Source organism: Pantherophis guttatus, chromosome 1 (assembly GCF_059756535.1).
Source record: "Pantherophis guttatus breed Tessera chromosome 1, ASM5975653v1, whole genome shotgun sequence".
Lineage (NCBI taxonomy): Eukaryota > Metazoa > Chordata > Lepidosauria > Squamata > Colubridae > Pantherophis > Pantherophis guttatus.
In genome coordinates, this window is record NC_142063.1 from 173,828,526 (window position 1) to 173,840,992 (window position 12,467).

Below are 12,467 nucleotides of genomic sequence, written 5' to 3' on the forward strand. Positions count from 1 at the left end.
ACAAAACAGCTTTCCGCGGACTGGCGAAGCCCGAGTTGTTTCCGGTTTGGAATGAGTTCCGCTTCTGGGCCTCCGAGAAATAGTTATGGCGTCGGGGTGCCGGATAGGTCCTTCCATTCTGAACAGCGACCTGGCGGCTCTGGGAGCCGAATGCAGGCGCATGATGGACTGCGGCGCAGACTACCTGCACCTGGATGTAATGGACGGGTAACTCGCTCGAGCGCTTGGGACAGGGTCCCCTCCCTCCTTCCCTTCCTCGCGTGGGCGGCCGACGCCTGTCATTCGGCTCTCTAGTAGTAGATGACGGTCGTGGTGGGCGGGTAGGAGGGCAATAAGAATCGCCCGTCTGATTGGCTCGGGGCGGCTTTCCTTTTTCTGAATGAACCTTTCCTGGAATAGAACGGAAGGAGGAAAGTGCGGTGCTCTTGTGCAATATTTAATAGCAACAGCACTTAGACTTATATGCCGTTCCATGGTGCTTTACAGCACTCGCGGTCAGTCAAACGTCATTTTTGATGTTTTGTGAAACAAAAAGCAAATTCCTGGCGTGTTCAGTGCCAGCAGGTTTATGCTGGGATGGGTGGGCGGCTGCCTGTACCGTAACAGCCCTCAGTCACGTGAAGAGCTGCGTAAAGGATGGGGATCTTGCCAACTGGCCGTTAGCCATGGCAGTCGATACTATCATCACTTCGTTTAGCTACTTCGTTTTCAGGAAAACAGTATTTTGTTAGCAATGCTTTGTTATGGTGCCTGGAACTTGAGGGAAGATAATGCAGACTACTTCCTGGAAGCATTTTTGCCTTAGCAATACAGGTAGCCCTCGATTTACAAGCCCTCATTCAGCAACTGTTCAAAGTTAGGACAACCCTGAGGAAGGGGGACTTAATGCAACAAAGTTGCAACCATTACAGCCTCCTCCAGTCATGAGGTCATCATTTGCAATCTTCCTTGCTGGCTTGCCACAAACTGTCAACAGAGAAGCTGTCAAGATGTTGCAAGTTGCTTCCACTGCTTTTTCATCCACCCACCTATAACATCCGGACATGTTCCCTAGTGCCTGCCCATGGCATTCATCCATAGCTCTCACCTGCTGGATTCTTTTCTGGGATTCCCGCCTCTTCCCATGTCATGATCATGTGAAGTCCTTGGTTAACAATCTGCATGGTCCTGGGTTATGATGGCAAGCAGGACTGCTGGATTGTTGTGGCTAAGCAAAACGGTCATGTGATATTTAATTTTATGGCCACTGCAGCTGGCATGCAAAAATTTAAACCCTTTCTAAATCAACCAATCATAGGAAAGAAAGTGTGTAAATGGACTACAGTGCATCTTTGTACTCAAATGAACTAGAATAAAACAGAACTTTTACTTTTGAAATACCTAGAAAACAAGTCAAATTATTTCATATTTGGCCCCATGTTTTACTTTAATTATTGTATCTTATAAAGTCCATAGCATAGGGGAAACCTGTATTTATTTTTTTTAGTTTAGTTTTAAATTTTTTAAAAACAAACTAATAAATGAACACATCTTTATTAGTCAAATATTTTGCAATGTTCCATTCTTAGTAATTCCATACAGAAATATCTGAAGACAGAATTTTAAAAGGTTTTATGGACTGATGAGAGTGACTTTTAACGGACCAGTTGGATGGACCCATGGCTGGAGCAGTAACAGGCACAGAGCTCCACTTCGACTCAGACGCCAGCAAAATGGAGGTGGGGTACTGGTCTGGGCTGGTATTATTAAAAATGAACTGGTTGGACCTTTTCAGGTTGAAGATGGATTCAAAATCAACTTCCAAACCTACTGCCAGTTTTTAGAAGATACTTTCGTCAAACAGTGGTACAGGAAAAAGTCTGCATCTTTCAAGACCATGATTTTTATGCAGGACAATGCTCCATTGTATGCATTGAAGTACTCCACTGCATGGCTAGCCAGTAAAGGCCTTAAAGACGAAAGAATGACATGGTCCCTTCCTAACCTGACCTAAGCCCTATTGAGAACTTGTGAGCCCTTCTTAAATGGGAGATTTACGATGAAGGAAAACATAGACCTCTCTGAACCGTGTTTGGGAGGTTGTGGCTACTGCTGCACAAAAAATTGATCATCAACAGATCAAAAAACTGACAGACTCCATGAACGGAAGGCTTATGACTGTTATTAAAAAGAAGGGTGGCTATATTGGTCATTGATTTTTGTGTGTGTGAAATGTCAGAAATGTTTATTTGTACATTTTGAGTTGGTTGTTTATTATTCTCACAGATGCAAATAAACGACATGGGCAAATTTTCATTTTTCATTTACTTGTATAATAATTCTGCACACAAATAGTTGCCCAATAATTGTGCACACATAGATATTCTCCTAAGAAAGCCAAAACCTCACTTTTACTTTCTTAAATATTTAGGTTTGAGGTTTATTAACATTTTAGATTGACTGAGGGCACTTTAGTTGTTCAATAATAAAAATAATCCTCAAAAATACAACTTGCCTAATAATTTTGCACACAGTATATTATTATAGCTCTTTATTTCAAATAACTAATATTCTAATTGGTAAAATATCTATTTAGAGTCAATCAAAATATATTTCAGTATTGATAATTTCTTAGGAGTTTTAGATGCTGCTGATGCATCCGAATAAAACTATGGGGTCAGAAGACATTTTAAATGTGTACTGCCTTTCCTCAATTTAGAGGAAAGTTTTTTCTTGCAATAACTCAAAAATGTAATTGGCAAAAAACTGATGTAAAATATTAATAACCTGTTACCCATGATTTACAAAGGAGAGAGATCTACCAAGTTTGGGAACTGGGTATCTGTTTCTTACAAATACATTGCAAAATAATTCCATTAAAATCAATGGAATATGAGACTGATGATATATAGAATTAAAGCTGTAGATTGTAGCTATGTAATATTGTGGACAGGAGATTACTGAAAATAGGAGCAGGGAGTTGCATTTCCAAACTTGTTTGCCAATATATACTGGTATTTTAGAATAAAATTCAATACAGACAGACCTCATTCTGCATAAAGTGGTTGCAGAATCACCAATCCTGTAGGGTGATTGCAATGGTTTCCAGTTCTTGAGTGGCATTCTGCACGTGGCAATGCAAGGACTCTTAAGCTTGCCCCCCAACCCCTCCCTCCAGTCTAACTGAGATTCCAAAAGTATGAACTGCTGCCATTGGCTGAAGGTCTTTTCAGTGCTAAGGATCTTTACTCTTCTGTCATTGCAGGAATTTTACTAATATTTAATCAGTAAATTAATTACCAGTTAATTATTTAAAATCGTGCATATATTGAAATGGTCCGGCAAAAATTGTTTCACAATGGATTTATTTATTTTTTCCGTTTGGATAGGCATTTTGTTCCAAACATAACTTTTGGCCATCCTGTTGTAGAGAGCCTTCGGAAGCAGCTGGGTCAGCAGTCCTTTTTTGGTAAGCTGTTATTCTTTATTAGTTTTGGGTTAATTTTAGATTTAGAATGAGATACATTTGAATTATCCTCTCCTTACATCAGGATTGTTTTGAGCTGTAGAATTGTCCATAAGATGTGAAAGAAATGCCATCTGAAGGTGGTTTAAAGCTTCCAAATGACTGTTTTGCAGTGTTTTGTTAACATAACTGAAGAGCCTCTTCTCAAGGCCTTACAGGAGCTGTGTTATTTGGAAGACTTGGAGGTTGCCTTTTCCTGTATATGGCTTTGCTTCATGAGGGTCCAGGGGCTCTTCCCCATACAACCACACAAGCAGAAATACATGAGGCAGCCTTCAAGGAAGATATTTAAGTCTTGCAGCAGATGGGCTTCCTTTTGGTACTCTCAAGAATAGGTGATTCACTCACTCTAGCACCCCTTTGAATGTTTTGCATGTAAGAAAAACAGTGACATTACAGTTTATTGTAATTGTATATTAGAGATCTTGGCTAATATTGTCAGGGCATTTATTAATCCCATGTTTGGCTCTGGGACTAATTACCCTGGTTTAGAGGAGGAGATGAATCGAGGCTTATTCCAAGTTGCAATAATCTGAAAAGAAACGCGAAGGAAGGTTTCTAATAAAACTCATTTATTTGTTATAAAGAAAATAAAACACCTCACTAACTAAGAAAAGTTAATTGTTACATTTTTGAAAGTAATTCTTGCCGGCTATCTGAGCCGGACCTCTGGCAAGAGAACAAAGGAAAAAGTGTGTGAGAAGCAAGTGAAGGAATGTGGGTGGATACGGAAACACGTAGCTTACTGATAAGAAGTTGGCAAAGCTACGGAGAGTCTGACAGTCCAGAAATAATGAGCTCAGCTGGTAAATAAAATAACGCAGTGACATTCCCCTTCTTTTGCCAGTTGAGTGAATATCAGTTCATCATCAAATAAGGCACATCTTCTTGCGCAGATACTCATGTTGCGCTGCTGGAAGTGGTTTGTTGAGCATGTCAGCAATTTGATCATGTGTAGATACATATTGCATTTTGACAAAACCTTTTTTCACTAAATGCTTTATGTTTTGGTAACGAATGTCAATGTGTCTGGACCTAGAACCTGTGAAATGAGATTCAGAAATATAAACCACCGATTCATTGTCTTCCATCACGGTGATTGGTCGGATCGGGTGTGTCCAGTACTCTCCCTTTTTGGAGTTTGCATACTTGCCTGTGTTTGTGTTTTAGGCTTTGGCTTTAAGTAATAAACACCACCAATTAATATGGTTTCAGCAACAATATCTCCATCTTTAACTATGTAACTTGCTTTTTCAAGGTGGTGAACCTGAAAATTTAATGTTCTAGACAAGTGACTCTGACTAAGCAAATTACTGGTTGCTGTTGGTATGTAATAAACATCAGGAATGAATGCATCGAGCTCTTCAACATAAACAGTTCCTTTTCCTTTGACCTGACAAGGATGATTTGAAAAAGAATAAAGTTCACGTAGTTCAGGTTCTGGCTCGTGCATTTCTGTGAAAAATTCCTTTCTGTAGGTAACATGCAATGCTGCACCACTGTCCAAAGTCCACAGGAGTCGTCTGTCGTACTCTGGTTGAGGTTGTGGATCATTGGTTAAAGCCAATGTGGCGAGTGGAGTTTGTGGATCACGCTGGGGACCACGGCGACCTTGTCTTCCGCCTCTGCCTCTGCCTCTGGAATCTGTTCCTCTGGGCTGGTACGTGACGGGAGCTGGAACTCGTTGGGGACAATCCCGGGTGGCATGTCCCACACGATCGCAGGTGTTGCATCTTGGCATCCTTGGAGCGTAGGTCCTTCCTCGGAAGGGACACCTAGCTGGAGCTCTTGATGCGGGTGGTCCTCTCAAGTGTGGTGTGGCCAGCATGAATGCCTCTTCTTCAATTAAAAGTCTACAGACATTGTCCACTGTGCGTTGAGCAATAGGGACTTGGTTAATTTTTGTAACAGCATCTTTCCATTCATAATTCAAAGAGTTAATAATGATGCTGATCATTTGAATATCTTCAATGTTATGACCTCTTTCTCTCAATTCTGTTCTCAGACCTTTCAGTTTGGTCAAATGTCCTCCAATTTGTTCACCAGGTTTCAATCTCGAACAGTGGAGTTCAGACATTTTTAGTTTTGACTCACCAGTTAGTGGAGAGACAGAAAATGCCTGGTAAGGAGCCTGCATTTGGTACGCTGGCTGTGCTGGCAGGAATGCCTGTGGTATTTGCTGTGCCTGTTGTGGACCTAAAAATGGTCTTGGTTGTGCCATTGGAGGTGGGCCAGGAGGTGGCCCTATTTGCACTTGTGGCTGGGGCACATATGCAAGCATTTGTAGCTGCTGTGGCTGATGCACTGGAATCTGCTGTATTCCAGTTGCCATTTGTGCTTGAGCTGCAATATTGGCATGACCTGCTGGAGATGCAATCATTTGCCTTTGCTTCATAAAGCGTGCCTGTGTTTCTTCTAAAAGGACACCAACACCACCAGGGGGTGTTTGAGTTTGGGCCTGTGGAAACACTTGTGGCATTTCAGCTTCCTGTAGTAAATTACTTTTGCCAGCAGATGGTGCTGCACCTTTGGCTTCGGGCAGCTTTGCATACGGGGCATTGTATGCTTTAGAGTAGGAGTGGTTATGTAAGACATGTGTAACTTGATCAGGGAGACTTTCATGTGACGTACGCAGTGCTCTTTGCCTTAATTGGCCTGACACAGAATCCACCAGGGGGAGTGTCTTTGGCTCTGAGCAAGAAGACAATATGGCGCTTTTTGAAAAATTTAAGTTATCTCCCTTATCTTGCTCAAGCATAGATATAGCCATTTTTGCCTGGAATAGCTGCTGTTCATAGAGTTTTATACGGTCACGAAAGGGTTTCATAGCCAGCTCATCCAGGGGGAGCTTAGAGCTTCGAGGAGAATAATGAATTGTTTCTCTCTCTGCGTGGGAGGAATTTTGCTCAGCAGTGTGCTTTAGCCTTGCATCGAGCATTACAAATTCAGAAGGTTCTGGGAAGACTTTTTCAGAGCTTGGAAGATCAGAAGAAAATGTTACTGACCTCAGTCATAAATCATCATCTTCAAAAACAGCTTCTGTCTTATCCTCTGTCTCCATTTCTGTTCCCACGGCTTTTTCTTGTTCCAGGCGTGTGGCTGTAGTAAGGGGCTGGAAATCTGGAAACCTCCTTTCTGCCACCTTCTCAGCAAAATACATTTTGTATTTGTTTTACTTCTGTTTCGGCATCTCAGCATCTCAGCAATATAATTAGCGTACCTCAGTAGCTAAAAACTAATTGCCTATGCGCTCTTATCAGAAGTAACAAAAACAAGGAAAAAAGCCATAAATCAAACCATCCTCTGCTACCAGATGTCAGGGCATTTATTAATCCCATGTTTGGCTCTGGGACTAATTACCCTGGTTTAGAGGAGGAGATGAATCGAGGCTTATTCCAAGTTGCAATAATCTGAAAAGAAACGCGAAAGAAGGTTTCTAATAAAACTCATTTATTTGTTATAAAGAAAATAAAACACCTCACTAACTAAGAAAAGTTAATTGTTACATTTTTGAAAGTAATTCTTGCCGGCTATCTGAGCCGGATCTCTGGCAAGAGAACAAAGGAAAAAGTGTGTGAGAAGCAAGTGAAGGAATGTGGGTGGATACGGAAACACGTAGCTTACTGATAAGAAGTTGGCAAAGCTACGGAGAGTCTGACAGTCCAGAAATAATGAGCTCAGCTGGTAAATAAAATAACGCAGTGACAAATATGTATATATTCTTTGCAAAAAAGCCAAATGATTTGGATTTAGGGTTTTGGTGTTTATAATCAATATTGTATTTAATATTTTATTCAGTTAAATATTAATCTGAGGCAAGTATGGTACCAGTGCACACAATCATGAGTGCCCATTTTTAAACCTAGCAAGATCTCTTGCCCCTTATTTACTTACACACCCAGGCACATAAGTACTTTTTTTTTTTAATGGATTTTAGGAAAGCAGCATTGCTGCAGCTTCCGGCATTCCAGGCTTTTTACCTTTCTCTTTCCTAGTTGTTTCTGGAATCCATTTAAAGGAGGGGCAAATAACTTTTTTTTCAAGGTGTAGAATTTTACTGTTTTTTTAAAAAAAATCTGGGCTGCTTTCAGCTCTATTTTCATTTTCCATGGATGTGCAAAAATTAAATGAGGATACTAATGTAATTAAAGCCTTTCTTTATTTAGTGAATAGTGATTATAGCATCAGTTGAATCATGATTGATCATATAATTATATATAATTATTTGTTTAAAGTCCACACATTAAAACACTTCTTGCAGAGCCAGCCCTGCTGCTCTAGTGGGTTCTGGGGTTCTTCACTGGTCAGGACTGCTTGGGCAAGAAGAAGAGGCCATCAGTTGAGGTAATAAGGGGTTCCCCTCATTAGATGGCATGCCAGTGGCACAAGCAAAGGTTGTGAGCAGCTCCAATAGCAACAAAACAGGGTATCCAGGTGAATAGCTGCTTTGAGGGTCAATGAGATATAGCCAAGGCCTTCTGAAGCATAGGTGAAAAGCATATTAACAGGGTTTTTCTTGAATTTAAGGTATTAGTAATCCCCAAAACAGACTGATATGTTAGCATTTGAGGGAAAGAGTCTACTAGATATGTATGTACTTGGGTACTGAGTGCTAAAAGCTTACCTCTGGTTCCTATCCTATCTTTTATATCCTAAAACCAAGAATGCTTTATAAATTGGGACTGTCCTCTGGTTGAATGATTCAGAAAATATGCAGTCCAGTAATTTGTGCTTCTGATCTTATTTTATTCTTTCTAGATATGCATATGATGGTTGCTAAACCAGAACAGTGGGTAAAGCCTATGGCTGTTGCTGGTGCAAATCAGTATACCTTTCATATAGAAGCTACCGATAATCCAGGGGCCCTCATCAAAGATATAAGAGAAAATGGAATGAAGGTGAGAGGTTTGGAATCGTTAGAATTTAGTAAACTCCTCTTTTCAACCAATGGCTTAGCACATGCTTTGGGTGAAATTAAGGGTCAGTGGAGTTCAAGGGAAGGGGGGATGTACATAGTTCTGTTGTGGTTATGTAAGGATTCTAGGCTGATCCCTCTTTTAATTCCACTCCTGGGTTCTGCCACTCCTTTTCCTACATTGTATCTCTATTAATACCCTTATTCCTTTAAAATACTAAATAAATATACATTGTATTACAAACACCTTTTCCCCTTCTGTTCAGTTGTATCCAATTCTTGGAGACAGATTGGAAAAGTCCCTGCAGTTTTCTTGGCAAGATTTTTCAGAAGTGTTTTTCCATTGCCTTCTTCCTAGGGCTGACAAGTAATGGCTCAAGGTCACCGAAAGTGACTGGTTTTGTGCCCAAGACGGAACTAGAATTTGTGGTCTCCTGATTTCTCACCTATGTCTTAACCACTATAACAAATTGGTTGCTAAGGTGTTATACTTTCAGTAAAATAATCCTTAACCTCACATAGCTCTGATATCACATAATAAATTAGATCTTCTATATTCTAGGACAATGTTTCCTATATCTCTGGTAGATGAGGTACTTTATTTTTCTAGTTGCCTTCATTATGTTAATGTGGGAATTACTGTTCTAAATATTTTCTAATTGATAGGAATCAATGCTCAGACCAGGAACCATGCAGAAAAAAATACTACACTCTGTCCCAAGGAAGTAATTCAGCATTTTTGTATTTGATGTGATTGAATTCTTAGATATACATGTATCTGTTGTCAAACAAGGAGAGGAATAACTTGAATCTTAGAGGCTGCACTTAAAAAGAGATGTGGCAGAACTATGATGTTGGGTGCTTAGTACTTACAGCTCCTTTCAAGTATTTTTCTGGTAACAGTAGGGATTCTTGTGCTATATTGTTTAAAAAGTATTTGTAAAGAATATATTCATGAATATAGTTAGCATATGGGCAACCATAGCCATATGCATGCATGTGGGTGTTTGAAGCCATATATACCCTGGACCTATTCCCCTACTTATGACACTACCATGTTTTCCCAAAAATAAGACATGTCCTGAAAATAAGACCAAGTTTGATTTTTGGGGGTGGGCCTAAATATACGCCCTTCCCCGAAAATAAGCTCCCCCCCACACACCCATATGCATACACAGGTCCCTCAACCCTCCCAAAGCAGCCAGATCCCTGCAAACTCCTGCGCCCCCTGCCCCTTTTGCCATCCACGGCACTGACCGTAAACGTCGAATGCCTGCTCCTGCGCCATGGTAGCGGTCCACCCGCTCTCTCCCCTGTGCCCAGGCGCCGTGTCCACATAGCCTGTGTTACCAAGCACCTGCCACAGCAGCCACAGCACAAGCATCACCGCCCCGGGGCTTCCTTTGCAGGGTGGCCACCGGCGGCCAAGCTCAGCCACGGGTGAGGAGCATTGGTCATGGCTGGGCTGGCCAAGCTGTTTGTCGGTGCTGCCCTCAGCGCGGCTGCCCAGCATCTCGCTGCCAAGCACCTGGAAAGAGTAAATTGGACCTGCGGCCTTGCTGCAGGCACTCGTCAGTCAGTGCTTGGGCAATTGGAGCAGAGAGGAGCAGGGGGGAAGGAGAGGCCTCAGGCCACCGTCACCATAGATTGGGAAGCACACTCCCAAAGTGGCCACTGCCCTGGCTGGGGTTTGGAAGCCGCAGAGGCAGAGTTTCGGGGAGAGAAAGAAAGACTTCTGCTGCTTCCCTTGCATGCAGCCAAAAGCAGAAGCAGCAGAAGTCTTTCTTTCTCTTCCCAAAACTCTGCCTCTGTGGCTTCCAAACCCCAGCCAGGGCAGTGGCCACTTTGGGAGTGTGCTTCCCAATCTATGGTGACGGCTAGAGCTGGAGCCTGCAGGGAGAGCTGGCCCAGGTTGTGGCTTCCAAGTGGGTGCCGGCGGCATTGGCTATGAGCTCAAGGACCTGGTGTTCGCCAGCTTCACAAACATCAACATGGTGAGGCCTGGAAGGTGCGCGAGCAGGGGGTGGGGACAGGTACTCGCGCGGCTTGGTGCTTGTGTTCTACATGCACACACCGTGGGAGGGGAGGGGCTTGATGGCGCATGAAGGGATCCTCTCTCTGCCGGACTCCTGGCTGTGAGTGTGCAGACTGCCCGGGCCTCCTGCACCCCCAAAATAATAAGACACCCCCCCCGATAATAAGGCCAAGCCCTTATTTCGGGGTTCAAAAGAAAATAAGACCCTGTCTTATTTTGGGGGAAACACGGTATCAGCTCAACTAAATTTGTTAAGGTAGATTATCTCCTATATTTATTGTGCTATTTACTTGTTTCTGGCTTGCTAATGTTTTGTTCTCTTTGGAACAAAAGAGCTCCATTCAAAATGTTCCATAAGACACTTTTAACTGCCAGTTTTCCTGCAGAAAATTTCTCAAAAGTTTTGAGTGTTTTCTGTTTGAATGGAACAAACACTTGAAACTTTTCAATGTCCCATCATTCGCAGTAACTCAAAACAAGCCTTTTATTTTGCTCCCCAGTTGGTTATCTTAGGTCACGAATGTTAAGTGAACAGCAGTCCCTGCTTGCTGCTATTTACCATCCGACCTATAAAAAGTTGGAAGATAATGATTTTGCATGCCTCATTAAAAGCCACAGAATTAAATCCAACAGAGCAGACAGCACTAGAATCACTTTAACACAGCTCATGAGTAACTTGGCAACTGTAAAAGTATACTTCTCTACCTGTGAAAAGTATACATCAGTGTAATTCTGCATTTGTACCATCACAGCAGTACCTGTAATACATATATGATATGTATTGTATACTTTGGAATCTGAATTTCTGAAAAAGGGACCTCAACAAGAGTACTCTAGTTACATCTGCTTACATAAAACATTTCACCCTGATTCCCGTTCTCCTCTTAGCTAGCTCCAGCCCATAGCAGCAAAGATGAAGCCAATTTACTTCATGTCTATATGGTCGGAACAGTTTAGAAGGACTCCCCTTCACAAATGTCAAGATACTCAAAGCAACATGTGCTGACTCCCCCCCCCATTTGTCTTAAATTTAGAATAGTTTTTTTCTTTGAGCCCAAACACTAAAATACTTTGAAATCAGACACTTTGCAGATACATACCAATCACTATAATGAGTGCTTAATGAATGCTGTTTAATCACAAATTTAAAACCAATGTGTCATATAATTCTGAACTCCTGAGCACATTAAGCAAACATTACCTTAGTAGTTGTACATTGGAAATAATCTATTTTTTTCTTTGCAATTAGAAAGTTTATTTGGCACAGCTTTTTACCCACTATCTGGTGGGAATAACTTTGAATCTTTTTGTTTCTTTTCTAAAATATTCAGGATACAAGTTGTTTTAATATTTTGGTCCTTTTCTTCTTTAGGTTGGTTTGGCTATCAAACCAGGAACCACAGTAGATTTTTTAGCACCATGGGCCAATCAAATAGACATGGCTTTAGTTATGACAGTGGAACCTGGTTTTGGTGGACAAAAGTTCATGGAAGATATGATGCCAAAAGTAAGTTTGCCAATTATTTCAAAAATCCCAGCATTATGAAAAAATAATGGGAACAACCTTAAACATTTTAATTGAGAATGTTAATACTATACATTGATGTCTAATTTTTGCATATTATGAGAAAAACAATTACTGCTCCTGTTAATTGATGTTCTTTCTGCATTGCTAACTAGGTTCACTGGCTGAGAACCCAGTTTCCTTCTTTGGATATTGAAGTAGATGGTGGTGTAGGGCCTGATACTATACATAAATGTGCAGAGGTAAGATTAAGAGACAGTTCATATTAAATGGAAAATTTTAATTATTGGAACTTCTTATGTCTAGGTAATCCATTTTTTAAAATCTGTTTAATATTAAACTTTTTTCTTCATTCCAATTAAATATAGAAGTAACTTTTTTGCAAAACATTTGAGTATTCATTTGGTACTTTTGACAAACCTTGATGCTTCTTGCTGATTAGGAGTAACAAGGAAAGTATAATTAAAGGTGCTGATCTGGTTAACTG

At 41.1% G+C, this 12,467-nt stretch overlaps 1 protein-coding gene across 3 annotated transcripts in view; it reads left to right on the forward strand.

The window, feature by feature from the left end:
* Nucleotides 1-12,467, forward strand: part of RPE (ribulose-5-phosphate-3-epimerase) — a 28,120-nt gene continuing 15,653 nt past the window's right edge. Inside the window, exons 1-5 of one of the 3 annotated variants that reach the window (XM_034432244.3) lie at nucleotides 1-207; nucleotides 3,369-3,448; nucleotides 8,264-8,403; nucleotides 11,828-11,962; nucleotides 12,136-12,222. In XM_034432244.3, coding sequence (XP_034288135.1) covers nucleotides 86-207; nucleotides 3,369-3,448; nucleotides 8,264-8,403; nucleotides 11,828-11,962; nucleotides 12,136-12,222 — 564 coding nt within the window. In that variant the 5' untranslated portion in view covers nucleotides 1-85. The remainder of the gene's footprint in view (nucleotides 208-3,368; nucleotides 3,449-8,263; nucleotides 8,404-11,827; nucleotides 11,963-12,135; nucleotides 12,223-12,467) is intronic. The other 2 variants (XM_034432261.3, XM_034432252.3) reach the window with 2 other exon arrangements.